At 40.5% G+C, this 17,450-nt stretch overlaps 1 protein-coding gene across 1 annotated transcript; it reads left to right on the top strand.

Moving 5' to 3' along the window:
• The first annotated feature begins 639 nt into the window (after positions 1–639).
• LOC135540440 (uncharacterized) lies at positions 640–14,408 on the top strand. The gene is made up of 2 exons (XM_064967068.1): positions 640–714; positions 11,443–14,408. Exon 2 carries the CDS (start codon positions 11,501–11,503, stop codon positions 12,410–12,412), a length of 912 nt encoding a protein of 303 aa, XP_064823140.1. The 5' UTR covers positions 640–714; positions 11,443–11,500; the 3' UTR covers positions 12,413–14,408.
• Positions 14,409–17,450: the final 3,042 nt, after the last annotated feature.

The raw sequence follows: 17,450 nt of genomic DNA, 5'->3' as shown, positions 1-17,450 counted from the left end.
CAACATAAGCTACACTTCTCTGTCCATCATGCATGAGAACAACTAGCTTGCCTGCTCCATTCGTACTGATTGGTGAAGTCATTTCATGAGCTAAAGGTAAAAATTGGTTGATTTCACAGGTTAAAAAAGGAACAGAAAGGAGCAATATAAACCATTACTTTTTGGGGGTTAGATCCGGTTCAGAACTTTATTTTGCTGGTCAGAAACACTGGAACAGAACAAAAAAATAGTGCTTCTGTTCAAAACGAAACTATTGGGCAATAATTTCGGTTCCAACCCCTGCGAAGCCCATGTTGTCACAGACGCTATAATGGCACAGATACAAAGATGAGTCCTCTTCCGATATCTATGGCCTGTTGTGCACTCGCGTATCTGCCGTCTCATTGGCTAGAATGGTCCCACCTGACCTCGTCTCCTCCCGCCTGCTTTACATATTTGTGGACATGTGTTGCCATTATTAGATTGGTCACTCGAATATCTTGTCAATATAATAGACAATCTTTGACCGAACTAAAAAAAGCAGCCTTTTTACGGGACGGGTGAACGTTCACAAACGCCCCTTCTTCCTTATATGGGTGTTCATTCCACCCAGTTTTCTTTTTTTTTTATTATCCCCGCCTCTTTTCACTGAGTCAATTCGCCCCATTGCAGCCATTTTAATCTAGACTTCAGTTGCCAGTGGACTGAATGATGCTTGTTTAAGACCGTTGAAAGGTAAGGTTTTATTTAGATTTAAAAAATGTGCGTCTCTTGGTAGCTGTCAGTGTTTCATCTAATGACATTTCCCTCCAATTCTGGGCTCCAATTTCGCGTTGAACGCAGAGAAAGCGTAAGGAAACACAATATCGCATAGCAAACTGTGTTGCTTGATAACTGAGAGGGAAGTGTGTGTTAACGTCAGTCTACTAGTGACCCGGCTGTCGCTAGCTAGCTTTGTGTGAAGTCTAATTTACGTCTTATTACTGAGATTTAAATTTTAAAATACATTTGATTTTCTTTGTTTGTAGTTTATTGTAAACCCCTTTCTGTTCTTACTAAGTTTATTTGGTCATATTTACATTTAATTTAAAACTAGCTAGTTTTGGGATGGGAGTTACCAAAGGTTTTCATATGGGGGGGAATTTGTTCCTTCATACCACAAGGGGCGCTACCACCAATGTTGGGGTTGTTTATGTGTAATAATTCACGACTCGTTACTTCTAAGAACAGTAATCCATTACGTTTAAGCCTAATTTATACCCTACGTTAAACTAAACAAACTACATGCAAAAAGTAAAATTTAGCCACGCAAAATGGCAATTATCCACTGTAGTTGTTTGGCAAAAAATACAGAAACTTCTCAATTTGTAACTCTGCAGAATTACGAAAGATCACCAATTTGTGTAGATTGTTCTTGCGTAATGGTATAAATAACATTTTAGGCCTACTTTCCATCGAAAGTAACTTGTTATATCACTGAAAAATTATCAATATTTAGATTTCACTGTTCAACTGTTGTGGAGGTGAGCCGCGCCCACTGCTTTCCTGTGCTACAACTGCTCCACCAAAGAGTTTGTAGTTTGTGTTTCGTAGTCTCTGATTAGTACGAGGATGCTCACATTATAGCCTACTACCTTTTGTAAGAAGGCATCGCCTACATCTCTACGGAACAGCATGGGAAACAGTTGGTTGGCAGCCTATTCAGCACGGCGAACATTTTCCCTCCCTTGATTGAATATTGAGTAGTCAAGACACTTTTTGAAGACCATGTTATTGAACAAAGTGATATGGTAGCTAGTAGAAAATACTTTAGGGGTGGCTGCTAACTGTTAATAAATATAGCTAACTAGCCTAGTTTGTCATTTGAGAGGTCTGTTTTCATATACTTGTGAAAGTATAGTTTACTCTCATTTAAGCCTTTTTAAAGTAAAACTAGACTGAAGGCCAATTATTAACTGAGAAGGGAATTTACCATAACACATTTTCACTGCACTTGACATTAGCACTGTCAGGTCATTTTATATTTGTATACCTAATGATTATTGATGAAGACCATGAAAATATAATAACCTAACAAATAAATGTATATTATAAAATTAACTTCAAGTCCACAAACTTGACCCAAAAGCAACAAAGTAAAAGTAAGCCTGGTTTTCATCTAACGTCAACATCAGGAGAGATGGGAGGAGGAAAAAGTACAGTTTCAGTATTATGTTGTGGAACAAACAGCTGATTGAAGGCGGTCAAAAAGATGACGTGTGTATTTTTTTAAATATAAAAACGTAATAACTTTTGCTCCTTATTTCAGCAAGGTGTTGTACTGATGCTTCGGTTGCCTAGGCAAAGCTCCCCCTCCTCCCTGCAGCACATGCAATCAGGAGCGGAGGTTGAGCAGAATTAGCCGGTAAAAAAAAAATATACAAATCTTGTTTTGCTATTAGAATGATTATATTGGTGGCCGTGGTCATTTGGATAACCAATGAAGTCATCAAACATTCCAAGACCGTCACAGCCCTACTTTGCGGTATATTTTACTACACCAACTATACAGTGCCTTGCGGAAGTATTCACCACCTTTGGCATTTTTCCTATTTTGTTGCCTTACAACTTTTTAAAAGTTTTTTTTTTTTAACCTTTATTTTACTAGGCAAGTCAGTTAAGAACACATTCTTATTTTCAATGACGGCCTAGGAACAGTGGGTTAACTGCCTGTTCAGGGGCAGAACAACAGATTTGTACCTTGTCAGCTCGGGGGTTTGAACTTGCAACTACTAGTCCAACGCTCTAACCACTAGGCTACCCTGCCGCCATTTGATTGACACAACATGCCTACCACTTTGAAGATGCACAGTATATTTTTATTGTGAAACAAACAAGATAAAAAAAAAACAACTTGAGTGTACTATAACTATTCACCCACCAAAGTCAATACTTTGTAGAGACACCTTTTGCAGCAATTACAGCTGCAAGTCTCTTGGGGTATGTCTCTATAAGCTTGGCACATCTAGCCACTGGGATTTTTTTCCCATTCTTCAAGGCAAAACTGTTCCAGCTCCTAGAAGTTGGATGGGTTCCTGCTGGTGTACAGGAATCTTTAAGTCAAACCACAGATTCTCAATTGGATTGAGGTCTGGGCTTTGACTAGGCCATTCCAAGACGTTTAAATGTTTCCTCTTAAACCACTCGAGTGTTGCTTAGCAGTATGCTTAGGGTCATTGTCTTGCTGGAAGGTGAACCTAAGTCCCAGTCTCAAATCTCTGGAAGACTGAAGCAGGTTTCCCTCAAGAATTTCCCTGTATTTAGCACCATCCATCATTCCTTCAATTCTGACCAGTTTCACAGTCCCTGCCGATGGAAAAACATCCCCACAACATGATGCTGCCACCACCATGCTTCACTCTGGGGATGGTGTTCTCCGCATAATGAGAGGTGTTGGGTTTGCGCCAGACATAGCGTTTTCCTTGATGGCCAAAAAGCTATATTTTATATTTTAGTCTCGTCTGACCAGAGGTACCTTCTTCCATATGTTTGGGGAGATTCCCACATGCCTTCTGGTGAACACCAAATGTGTTTGCTTATTTTTTTCTTTAATCAATGGCTTTTTTTCTGGCCACACTTCCATAAAGCCCAGCTCTGTGGCGAGTTCAGTTTAAAGTGGTCCTATAGGCAGATACTCCGATCTCCACTGTGGAGCTTTGCAGCTCCTTCAGAGTTATCTTTTGTGTCTTTGTTGCCTCTCTGATAAATGTCCTCCTTGCCTGGTCCGTGAGTTTTGGTGGGCGGCCCTCTCTTGGCAGGTTTGTTGTGGTGCCGTATTCTTTCAACTTTTTAATAATGGATTTAATGGTGCTCCGTGGAATGTTCAAAGTTTCTGATGTTTTTATAACCTAACCCTGATCTGTACTTCTCCACAACTTTGTCCCTGACCTGTTTGGAGAGGCTCCTTGGTCTTCATGGGGCCGCTTGCTTGGTGGTGCCCCTTGCTTGGTGGTGCCCCTTGCTTGGTGGTGTTGCAGAATCCGGATCTTTCAGAACAGGTGTGTGTATATACTGAGATCATGTGACAGATCATATGACACTTAGATTGCACACAGGTGGACTTTAACTAATTATGTGACTTCTGAAGGTAATTGGTTGCACCAGATCTTATTTAGGGACTTCCTGGCAAAGGGGGTGAATACATATGCACACACCACTTTTCCATTTGTCATTTTTCGGAATTGTTTGAAACACGTTTTTTCATTTCACCAATTTGGACTATTTTGTGCATGTCCATTACATGAAATACAAATACAAATCCATGTAAATTACAGGTTACAATGCAACAAAATAGGAAAATGCCACGGGGGTGAATATTTTTTGCAAAGCACTGTACTAAACATTAGGAACACCTTCCTAATATTGAGTTGCACCCCCCCCCCCTTGCCCTCAGAACAGCCTTAATTCGTCAGGGCGTGGACTCGACAAGGTGTTGAAAGCATTTACAGGGATGTTAGTCCATGTTGACTCCAATGCTTCACACAGTTGTCAAGTTGGCTGGGAGGGCGTCGTAATGTTATAAATCATTTAGCCAACTGAAAACAGTCCTTTTACCAGATGAACTAATGACAAGAGCAGTTGATTGTTATTAAAGAGAGTCCAGACGTGTTCGTTTAGGACATGTCTCTGAATGGCCGAATAAATCAGACAACGCCCCCCCCCCCTCCAAGAGCGGATATTTAATCTTGTTGTTTCTACTGAGCTCGACAGGCCCAACACTTGAGTTAGGGCTGGGTAGGGATTGTTTTCTCATGAACTAGGGTATGGTTAGGGATTGTTTTTCTCATTAACTAGGTTAGGGATCGGGTATCACTGAATTTAACACTAACATTTAGGTTTAGCGGTATCCAGATTGTCATACCATTTTTTTTTAATACCGACCTAGTGCCATACTGAGATTTGGTAATACCGGCACTGAACACAAGGGGTGACATTTTCTATCCCCATATACATGTAAAATCCCATAGAGAATGCTAACAAGCACATTGCAGACATTTTTATTTTTATACAGTCTGACCTAAGCTATTTGCAGAACAGACATCCCAGCTTAAAGTTATACAAGTAACTCAAAAATGCTACAGTTTGCTGCACAAAATAAATATTACACAGCAAGGCTCTAGATCCAGGAGGGGATTCTCTCTACTGTTAACAAGAAAGCGACGCTTGATTTTTGGAAGAAACTAAGCTAGATCAGGGGTTCCCAAACTTTTCTCTCAGGGCCCCCTTCCAGCATTGGGGAATGCGCTGCCACGTCTATTTCTATGGGCTGTTCATGACACAAGCCGTTCACACCCTTCTTGTTGACGGAGGAACCCATGGGTTCGCAAACTGCAGTGAGATTATTGTATGGGAGAATATACAAACACAGTTGAGATTTTGAAAAATAACATTTTACTGGTTTGTTTTCATTTTGATATGAGATTAAAATCTAATGAAGTTAAGGTTGTTAATATAAATGTACCGATTCTTAACCTGTCTAGGACTGTGGTTCCACTAGCAGCACCATTTCTTGCTAATCCAGCCACAGTGTCTGATTTCAAAAATGCTTTACAGCGAAAGCTCCACAAACGATTATGTCAGGTCACCACCAACTCACAGAAAAACCCAGCCATTTTTCCAGCCAAAGAGAGGAGTCACAAAAAGCACAAATAGAGAGAAAATGAATCACTAACATTTGATCTTCATCAGATGACACTCATAGGACTTCATGTTACACAATACATGTATGTTTTGTTCGGTAAAGTTCATATTTATATCCAAAATCTTATTTTACATTGGCGTGTTACATTCAGTAGTTCCAAAACATGCAGTGATATTGCAGAGAGCCACAACAATGAATTCACAGAAATACTCATTATAAATGTTGATGAAAATTCAAGTGTTATGCATGGAACTTTAGATAAACTTCTCCTTAATGCAAGTGCTGTGTCAGATTTATTTTTTTAACTTTACAGAAAAAGCATAATCTGAGAACGGCGCTCAGAGCCCAAACCAGCCAGAGAAATATCCTCCATGTTGGCTAGTGAACATTATTCATGAATAGAATTATAAATATTCACTTACCTTCGATGATCTTCATCAGAATGCACTCCCAGGAATCAAAGTTCCACAATAAATGCTTGTTTTGTTCGATAATGTCCATTTATGTCCAATAGCCTCTTTTGTTAGGGCATTTGGTTAACAAATCCAAAATTGCGTTCAGGTCCAGTCGGACGAAAAGTTCAAAAAGTCATATTACAAGTCGAAGAAACTTGTCAAACTAAGTATAGAATCAATCTTTAGGATGTTTTTATCATAAATGTTCAATAATGTTCCAACCGGAGAATTCCATTGTCTGTAGAAAAGCAATGGAACAAGAGATACCTCTCGTGTGAAAGCGCGTGACTGAGAATGAGGCTGCAGGCAGACCCCTTAGTCAAACAGCTCTCATCCGACCCCCCCCTTCACAGTAGAAGCCTGAAACAACGTTCTAAAGACGGTTGACATCTAGTGGAAGCCTTAGGAAGTGCAACATAACCCATATCCCACTGTGAATTTGATAGGGGCTGAGTTCAAAAACTACAAACCTCAGATTTCCCACTTCCTGTTTGGATTTTTTTCTCTGGTTTTTGCCTGCCATATGAGTTCTGTTATACTCAGACATCATTCAAACAGTTTTAGTGTTTTCTATCCAATACTACTAATAATATGCATATATTAGCATCTGGGGAAACCAGGCCTGGTTTTCATAGCTGACTTTGAAAAGGCAGATAAATAAAGTATGACTGGAGTTTATATATAAATGCCTAGAACATTTCAATTTTGGAGAATCTCTTATAAAATGGGTTAAAGTCATGTATAGTAACCCTAGGTGTAAAATGGTAAATAATGGCTACTTCTCAAAGTTTTAAACTCTCAAGAGGAGTAATACAAGGTTGTCCACTATCGGCATATCTATTTATATTGCCATCGAAATGTTAGCTGTTAAAATCAGGTCCAACAATATTCTTAAAGGATTAGAAATTCAGGGCTTAACACCATACAATGACCCCTTCAGCTCCACCGCCTCATAGAGGATCTAGATACTTTTTCTAACCTCTCCGGATTACAACCAAATTATAAATGTGTATTAGACAACAAAAAAATACAACTTTGACATTACCATGTAATTTACCAATAAAATGGTCTGATGGCCATGTGGATATACTCTGGATACATATCCCTAAATAAATCAATTCTCACTCAATTCATTTTTATAGAAAGTTAGCAAAAAGAGAAGCTCTGGCTACCATGGAAAGGAAAATACTTACTTAGGTTTATTTGAAAATGAAAAAATGAAAATGAAATCATCTCCAAAATATGGACATTTATTAAAACCAGCCATAGAAAGTTGGTTGCAATTTCAGTTTAATCCACCAGAATAGGCAGAACCAATAATACAGCAAATATTGTGATTTAAACTGAAATATACTTATTGATTTAAAAATGGTAGAATCTTTGTAAATTATATAAATAAGACTGGTGGTGTTATATCACACATGCAGCTAACTCATAGATATGGAAATATCTGCTCTACCCAAAATGACAACCAACTAATTGCAGCATTACTGCAAAAATGGAAGAGGCAAGTGGAAGGGGGGAAAAGTAAGGAACTTGTCTATCGGACCTGCATTAAAGACCACAATTGGTTAAAGAAAAGAGATTTTCAATGTACTTATTTTATGGCACATGGTTTATGAACTGATACGACACCAGATTCAAGACTAAGAATTTTTCAATTTAATTTACTATACAAAATTCTTGCAAAATTATAACCAATATGTTATATAAATGGCGGACACAACCTTCCCAGCTCTGCAGATTTTGCTGCGAAGAGACAAGTCATTAGATAATTTATTATGGTGCTGTCCATATGTAGCTGGTTTTTGGTCACAGGTCCAGGAATGGCTGAATAATTGAAATATCTACCTGGAGCTAACCCTGCAGATAGCACTACTGGGCGATCTGAAAAGTCATAGTCAATCAATAATATAATACTTTGAGCAGAAATGTGTATCTTTAATTTTCAATCTGTAGAAACTGAGAATGGAATGGCTCAGAACTTTCAGATGGGAGGGGTTGAATGGAGCTGAAAGGAATGGATGGTGTTGAGAGATAGATGGGAGGGGTTGAATGGAGCTGAAGGGACTGGATGGTGTTGAGAGATAGATGGGAGGGGTTGAATGGAGCTGAAGGGACTGGATGGTGTTGAGAGATAGATGGGAGGGGTTGAATGGAGCTGAAGGGTGGGACTATAATAACCAAGATGACTAAATATACTGTGTCCATAATATATATATATGTATATATGTATATATGTTCAGAACCTTTAACAGAACATTTTAAAAATGAATGGAAAATTAGAAATCGAACTGGATTGACATCAGAAATGGAGGAAGGCCAGGACTTAATTAACAAAATATAACTATTCTAAAATAGTCAGTAAAATGTATATAGTACGTATAAACTGGAAGTAGAAGCCTAAGTGTTCATTTAGTTTATTCCAATTAGGGGAGTGGTGGTAGTAGAATATAATAAAGGAAAATGTAAATGTTTAATCAATTTTAGAATTAGGCTGTAACCTAACAAAATGTGGAAAAAGTCAAGGGGTCTGAATACTTTCCAAAGGAACTATTGGAACATTGTTAGGTTACAGCCTAATTCTAAAATTGATTAAATAATTTATTCCCTTATCAATCTACACACAATACCCCATAATGACAAAGCAAAACAGGTTTGTAGAAATGTTTGCTCATTTCAACAACCAAAAATATCACATTTGCATAAGTATTCAGACCCTTTTAATCAGTACTTTGTTGAAGCACCTTTGGCAGCGATTACAGCCTCCAGTCTTCTTGGGTATGACACTACAAGATCCTCTCAAGCTCTGTCAGGTTGCATGGGGAGCGTCACTGCACAGCTATTTTCAGGTCTCTCCAGAGATGTTCGATCAGGTTCAAATCCAGGCTCTGACTGGGCCACTCATAGCCATTCAGAGACCTGTCCTGAAGCCCCTCCTGCGTTGTCTTGGCTGTGTGCTTAGGGTCGTTGTCCTGTTGGAAGGTGAACCTTCACCCCAGTCTGAGGCCCTGAGCACTCTGGAGAAGGTTTTAATCAAGAATCTCTCTGTACTTTGCTTCGTTCATCTTACCCTCGATCCTGACTAGCCTCCCAGTCTTTTCCTCTGAAAAACATTCCCACAGCATGATGCTTCCACCACCATGCCTCACCGTAAGGATGGTGCCAGGTTTCCTCCAGACGTGACACTTGGCATTCAGGCCAAAGAGTTCAATCTTGGTTTCATCAGACCACAGAATCTTGTTTCTCATGGTCTGAGACAATTTAGGTGCCTTTTGGCAAACTACAAGCTGGCTGTCATGTGCCTTTTTTACTGAGGAATTGTTTTCGTCCGGTCACTCTACCATAAAGGCCTGATTGGTGGAGTGCTGCAGAGATGGTCCTTCTGGAAGTTTCTCCCCTCTCCACAGACCATCGGGTTCTTGGTCACCTCCCTGACCAAGGCCCTTCTCCTCCGGTTGCTCAGTTTGGCCGGGCAGCTCTCGAAAGAGTCTTAGTATTTCCAAACTTCTAACATTTAAGAATTATGGAGGTCACTGTTTTGGTACCCTTCCCCAGATCTGTGCCTCGACACAATCCTGTCTCGGGTGGTCTACAGAGAATTCCTTTGACCTCATGGCTTTGTTTTTCCTCTGACATGTACTGTCAACTGTGGGACCTTGTATAGACAGGTGTGTGCCTTTCCAAATCATGTCCGATTTAATTGAATTTACCACAGGTGGACTCCTTCAAGTTGTAGAAACTTCTCAAGGATGATCAATGGAAACCGGATTCACCTGAGCTCAATTCCAAGTCATAACAAAAGGACTGAATACTTATGTGAATAAGGTATATATTAAAAAATAATAATAATTTAACATGTGGAAATTTCTTAAGCTATTTTGGCTTTGTCATTAGTAGATTGCTGAGGATTATTTTTTTTTATGTAATCATTTTTAGAATAAAATGTGGAAAAGTCAAGGGGGTCTGAATACTTTGACGGCACTGTGTATCTGTATTTATATTACCAGTCAACAGTTTGGACACAGCAAAATATTCGCATTCTCTCAACCAGCTTCAGGGATATACTGGGTTTTTCACCAACACTTCTGGGCCCATATTTACAAGGTATCCGAGACTATGAGTGCTGATCTAGGACCACCTTTTCTGTTCAGATCATGAAAAATAAGACTGGGGATCATGTCAAGCGTCTCTAAGTAGGAAATACACAGTTTTAGCTAATCATTCAAGGGGTTTTCTTCATTTTTACAATTTTCTACATTGTAGAATAATAGTGAACACATCAAAACTATGAAATAACACATGGAATCATGTAGTAACCAAAAAAGTTTTAAACAAATAAAAATATATTTGAGATTCTTCAAAGTAGCCACCCTTTGCCTTGTTGACAGCTATGCACACTCTTGGCATTCTCTCAATCAGCTGTACCTGGAATGCTTTTCCAACAGTCTTGAAGGAGTTCACATATATGCTGACCACTTGTTGGCTGCTTTTCCTTCACTCTGCGGTCCGACTCAAGAAGAATGTCAAATATAAAATATATATTAATTTAACACATTGTTTTTTTGTCAGGCAAGTCGGGAGTATTTTTCACTTGCCTGAAGATTATGATCACTTGCCTGTAAATTATATGATTAGCTATTTACATGCAGAAATGCCATATACAATATTGCCTTCCTTTCAGGGGAGGAACCAGAAAGAAAGACCAGTTCTGGATTCTTGGTATTTTGGTTGACTGTATGGAAGAAGAAAAAAAATCAGAGCAAGCTCAACTTGCCCAACTGCCATACATTGTCGGTCTTTCACTTACAATACTGGGGAACCAGAAAGATCAGCTTTAGGCTACTGTAATTCTTTGCAGATTGTTTTGTTTCCCCCCCCCCAGGCAATAAGGAAACCCTTTGTGTCAATCCCTGTTTGAAATGTTATATCAACTTGCTAATTGGTTGCATTTGAGAATGTTAAGTACTCATTGGTAACTGAATACAAACCTTGAACCGAGTACTTGTGCCCATCCCTACTAGCTAAACAATTAAGTTATTTATGGCTAGTTAGCTATAGCACCGCTCTTTGCAAGCAAACTGGAAAGCCAACTCTGCTTATGTTTAGCCTACATTACACTGTGACAATATAGCTATTTCGTACATGTTTGTGCAGATTGTTTCTTCTTTTGCAATTGAAATAAGTGCTTGAATTCAGTCCCAACCCATAGAAGTGATCCCATTTAGGTACCCTTTCCAGCCTACAGCAGTAAGCATGCATTAGTTTTTAGTTTGTCTTCTTGACTTGTTTTTTATTGGAAACTGCTACTCTCAATTCTCTCAACAGGGTGAAAAGCAAGACAGACTTCGGGAGCTCTCAAACATTTTACCTCAAGGCAGATGTCATGAATTACACAGACCCGGTTGTGGAGAAGGCCGTCAACTCCTGGTCCAGAATCGCCTCGGCTGGACAGACTGTCCTTCTAGAGGCATTACAGATCCTCAACCCCATGTCAAAGGATCTCTCGGACACCGAGGAACTAGTAACTTTTCTCCAAGGGCTTAAAGAAGAAGGCCACAAGCCCACAGTGCTACGAAGCAAAGATGTTTATGGATATAGATCTTGTACAGCCAGAACACTACCAGAAGAGATGTGCTGTACAGACACGACTAGCAAGGGCTCAAGGACAGGCAAGAAGAGGGGAAGGAAGAAGAAGAAGGAGTCTAACAAGTATGCATCGTGGACTACTAGTGCATCAGAATCTCACAAAGGATCTGTCTTTTCCCGACCTCCGGTTATGACTATGGAACCTCCACTGATACAGCAATGTCTGAAACTAACAAACATTGCAGGTTTGACGAGAGGCCACACCGCGAGACTACAGATTCACTCTCAACTTTCAGGGATACCGTTGCAGAACATGGGTAGAACACCAAAAGCAGTGGCATTGGTCGGTCAAAGGTATCATCCCTCCTGTCCGGAATGGAACGGGGCCCTTATCGGAGACTCCGCCCCAGTGATGTATCAGAACGGCCGAGGAGTTTACAACTACAAGACTGACGTGTCAAACCACAGACGGTCCTGGAGGGACGACCATCCTCTGTGGGTGATGAACGATCAGGAGGAGTGTCGTCTGGATGAGAACAGCCTGCGGTGGAAGGTGGTCAAAGTGGACGACTGCATCACAGTGGAGGAACTGAGGAGGAAGGCCCAGAGGGTCCTGCAGGTGAACCTGTCCCCTGTGATACAGATACGACCGCTATATGAAACTGTAGCAGAATACCAGCGTGATATCTCCAGTGACTTCTTGGTTTAGGCTAGCGTTCATTTTGCAACACGGCTTGACTGAGCACGCTGAGGTTTGACTTTTACTGTTGAAGCCAGAAGGGGAACATGACGTCGGCATCGTCTGACGACAGTAAAGTACGTTTCTTGTATTGTGCAACAACGGGATGATGTCATGGATCTCACGTGTCAACAGGACTGAAGAAACTGACGTGTCACAGAAGTTTCACACGGTGGTGCTTGAAAGACACTCCTTGGACCTTACAGTGCAGAATGGTGCACATTTAGATTTTTTTACAGCCTTCTGTTTTGTACCTTGAGGATGGACTGATGGATTTGGTAAACGGTGTCACTGTAGGACCACTTTTCTTGCAAGAACAAAAATAAAATGTTTACCCTATTTGGTCTAGCCTACACGACAGTTTGCTGATTTTGGTCACCTGAAATGAATGTGCAAGACTTCTCTTGATTTAGCTCTTCCTGTTGTCACTGACTCATTTGATTGCCATTTTTATCTACTTTTGTGTAGTCTAGACTGTTTCATTGAGTTTAAACTTTGACGGCCTCATATTTTTCTGAATGTAAGCACTTGAATCGTAGCAATTCCATTGCAGGACTAAGTTTAAAATGGCCTTATTCTTTTTAACTAAAATAAATAGTATTTTTGTAGTGGCTTTTTTTTTTATATATATATATAATTATATTTTCTCTGGGCAAAGCATTTAATAGCATCATCAACCACCCTCTTCATCTTTGAAGTATTTTATTGAACCGCAGAATTATTCCAGACTTTTGAAAATTGGAAACATGGAACAGATATTAGTTTTAGATCGGACGCTAACTTTGCATTGGTGCTAACTGGGAACCAGCTAAATCTGGCCATTTGTGAAGAAGTTGCCACAAAGTGTTTTGTGATCCTTTCATCATTAGTTTAGTTGAATGGTTTCAGATGCGTTGTTTCCATGACTTATTTTAAGTTTGGTATTGAACATGTTGTATTGTAGTGGCACAGTCCATCAAGGGTAGCCTACTTCACGGGTCCTGTCCCAAATGACACCCTTTTCCCTATATAGTGCACTACTTTTGACCCGGGTCACACAGGGTTCTGGTCAAATGTAATGGACTGAATTGGGTGCCTTTTGGGATACATCCATAACTGTGGTTTAGCAACTCTTTAGTGTTTTTTTATTGGCTTGCTGCGTCTTCATCTGGATTTAATTTAACATTTTCACCATCCCAGAAGTTGCAGAACAAAAGTACATTCAAATTCAGGAATGGGTTAAGTTTAAGGATTTTGTTAGGTCGGGTTTAAAGTGAAGTGTTCAAATGTTTTGAATCATGGTGTGGCCCAAAAATCAGGGTCTTAAGTTGATCCTTTGTTGCCATATGTTGAAAATATTGTAAATGTTACTGAATGGTTGCGTTCAGGCCAGGGAACAACATTGCGATTGCCAAAGGCGTTCTTCGAGAAAATGACAGCAGACTACTATGGCTGTAAAATGTTGTTTTTTTGTTTTGTTTTTCAGCCAATCTTAATTTCAGTGTACCGGTATAAAATGACTAAATGAAGTTGCCATGTTATTTTGAACTAGGGTATGTATGTATGTACAATAGGTCATGGGTTTTATACAACACTTATTTGCAGCAAATACATTTTTCACGGGATCTTTAAAGCCTAATTTATACCTCATGCAAGTATGCAACGCAAGAACGTAATTATCTACTCAAAATGGCGATCCTGCATAGTTTCAAATTACACAAACATGTGCAGCCCTGCAATTTGTATGTACGCAGAATGGCCATTTAGATAATTGTGTTATTTGCGTTGCGCTCTTGTCTTGTATAGATAAGTACTCTTGTCACATGACACAGTGCTGCAGTTTCTCAACCAACCGTGTGTCTCCCAGATGTGTCCGATTTTGTTGCAGTTGGTTGAAATTTGCTGAACAAAACTGTACAGTGTGTGTTGGATTAAATTTTCAGAAATTGCTCAATAAAATGAATCTAAGAAAGGCATTTGAATGAGATTCCCACGGGTGTGGCGTCTACTTCTCCACGGGTGTGGCGTCTACTTCTCCACGGGTGTGGCGTCTACTTCGTACCATCAATACTTGACTTCCTTTCAGACTTCCTTGGTCAAGTAATTTCCGGACTATAAGACGCTACTTTATTCCCACGCTTTGAACCTCGTGGTTTATACCATGACGCGGCTAATTTATGGATTTTCCCCGCTTTCACAAGATTCATGCCGCCAAAAAACTGAGCACCGTCATATGTGCTGTAAATCGAGCGCGCTCAAACTTCCCATCATTCTGATTACGCTAGTCATTTTGTCACCCTCATCAAAGACACGGAGAAATGCATATGATGCAGCTTTCAAGTTGAAGGCGATCGATCTGGCTGTTGGAAAAGGAAATGGAGCTGCTGACAGCGTGGAGCATTGTCAAAAAATCCACTATCATCAAAGGGTTTCGAAAGGCTGGACTGCTGCGTGTTGAAGAGGGCAGCGATCCAACATCGGATGAAGCAATTCTGAGGCTATTCAACTCTGACACTGAAGGAGATGACTTCAGTGGTTTCAGTGCACAGGAGGAGGAAGATGGTGACCAATGACTAATAATATGTTTCAATGTACCGGTAGGCACCTGAGGTTTATAGACAAGTGTGGCTTATTTATGTAAAAAATACATATTTTTTTAAATAATTCAGTGGGTGCGGTTTATATTCAGGTGCGCTTAATAGTCCAGCAATTACGGTATATCATATGTCAAATACTGGAGCTGCACTTGATTTAGTCCTGTCCAATGGAACCAACAGTGGTGTAAAACTACCATTTATTTGAACTATATTCCTATCTATTTAACCAGGTAGGCCAGTTGAGACAAGTTCTCATTTACAACTGCGACCTGGCCAAGATAAAGCAGTGCGACACAGAGTTACACATGGGTTAAACACACATACAGTCAATAACACAACAGAAAAGTCTGTATACAGTATGTGCAAATGAGAAGGCAATAAATAGGCTAATAGTGGCGAAGTAATTACAATTTAGCAATTTACACGAGTGATGGATATGCAAGTAGAAATACTGGTTTGAAAAATAATAGAAAAACAAATATGGGGATGAGGTGGTTGGTTGGATGGGCTATTTACAGATGGGCTGTGTACAGCTGCAGCGATCGGTAAACTGCTCTGACAGCTGATACTTAACATTAGTGAGGGAGATATGAGTCTCCAGCTTCAGTGATTTTTTTTTTGCAATTCGTTCTAGTCGTTGGCAGCAGAGAACTGGAAGGAAAGGTGGCCAAAGCAGGTGTTTGCTTTGGGGATGACCAGTGAAATACATCTGCTGGAGCGTGGAGATGCTTAATGTGAGTCTGGAAGGAGAGTTTACAGTCTAGCAGTTGGAGGCCACGGAAGGAGTGTTTGTTAACTGTCCAAAGAAGGGCCAGATGTATACAGAATGGTGTCATCTGCTTAGAGGTGGATCAAAGAATCACCCGCAGTAAGAGCGACATCATTGATTTATACAGAGAAAAGAGTCGGCCTAAGAATTGAACCCTGTGGCACCCCCATTGAGACTGCCAGAGGTCTGGACAACAAGCCCTCTGATTTGACACACTGAACTCTGAGAAGTAGTTGGTGAACCAGGTGAGGCAGTCATTAGAGAAACCAAGGCTGTTGACTCTGCCAATAAGAATGTGGTGATTGACAGAGTCGAAAGCCTTGACCAGGTCGATGAATACGGCTGCACAATAATGTCTTTTATCGATGGCAGTTATGATATTGTGTAGGACCTTGAGCGTGGCTGAGGTGCACCCATGACCAGCACGAAAACCAGATTGCATAGTGGAGAAGGTACGGTGGGATTCGAAATGGTTGGTGATCTGTTTTGTTAACTTGGCTTTAGAAAGGCAGGGAAGAATGGATATAGATCTATAACAGTTTGGGTCTAGCGTGTCTCTCCCTTTTGAAGAGGGGGATTACCGCAGCAGCTTTCCAAACTTTAGGAATCTTGGACGATACAAAAGAGGTTGAACAGGCTAGCAATAGGGGTTGCCACATTGGCGGCGGATAATTTTAGGAAGAGAGGGTCCAGATTGTCTAGCCCGGCTGATTTGTACGGGTCCAGGTTTTGCAGCTCTTTCTGAACATCAGCTGTCTGGATTTGGGTGAAGCAGAAGCTGGAGGGGCTTGGACCAGTTGCTGTGGGGGGTACAGAGCTGTTGGGGTAGCCTATTATTGTGGATTTTTTTAGTGGTGACAGTGTTTGTTATTCTCAGAGCAGTGGGTAGCTGGGAGGAGGTACTCTTATTCTCCATGGACTTTACAGTGTCCCAAAACTTTTTGGAATTAGTGCTGCAGGATGCACATTTCTGTTTTGAAAAAGCTAGCCTTTGCTTTCCTAACTGACTGTGTGTACTGGTTTCTGACTTCCTTGAAAAGTTGCATTTCGCGGGGACTATTCGATGCTAGTGCTGTATGCCACAGGGTGTTTTTCCGCTGGTCAAGGGCAGTCCGGAGTGAATCAAGGGCTACATCTGTTCTTAGTTCTACATTTTTTGAAAGGGGCATGCTTACGATGGTGAGGAAAACACTTTTTTTATAGAACAACCAGGCATCCTCCACTGATGGGATGAGGTTAATAGCTACACCACCCGATGTCACAGGAAGGCCAAAAGGATCATCAAGGACAACAACCACCCGAGCTGCTGCCTGTTCTCCCTGCTATCATCCAGAAGGCGAGGTCAGTACAGATGCATCAAAGCGGGGACCAATAAGATGTTTTCCAGTCTCTATCTCAAGGCCATCAGACTGTTAAACAGCCATCACTAACATTGAGTGGCTGCTGCCAACATACTGACTCATCTCTAGCCACTTTAATAATAAAAAATGTATCACCAGCCACTTTATATAATGTTTACATACCCTACATTACTCATCTCATGTGTATATACTGTACTCTATACCATCTACTGCATCTTGCCTATGCCGCACGGCCATCGCTCATCTATATATTTGTTTGTACATATTCTTATTCATTCCTTTACACTTGTGTGTGTGTGTGT

Source organism: Oncorhynchus masou, chromosome 5 (assembly GCF_036934945.1).
Source record: "Oncorhynchus masou masou isolate Uvic2021 chromosome 5, UVic_Omas_1.1, whole genome shotgun sequence".
NCBI lineage: Eukaryota > Metazoa > Chordata > Actinopteri > Salmoniformes > Salmonidae > Oncorhynchus > Oncorhynchus masou.
Note: the sequence above shows the minus strand (reverse complement) of the source record. Positions and strands in the feature narration are given on the sequence as shown.

Bases quoted from the DNA above. Each gene is read 5' to 3' on its own strand.
- LOC135540440 (XM_064967068.1), top strand. From the start codon at position 11,501: ATGAATTACACAGACCCGGTTGTGGAGAAGGCCGTCAACTCCTGGTCC.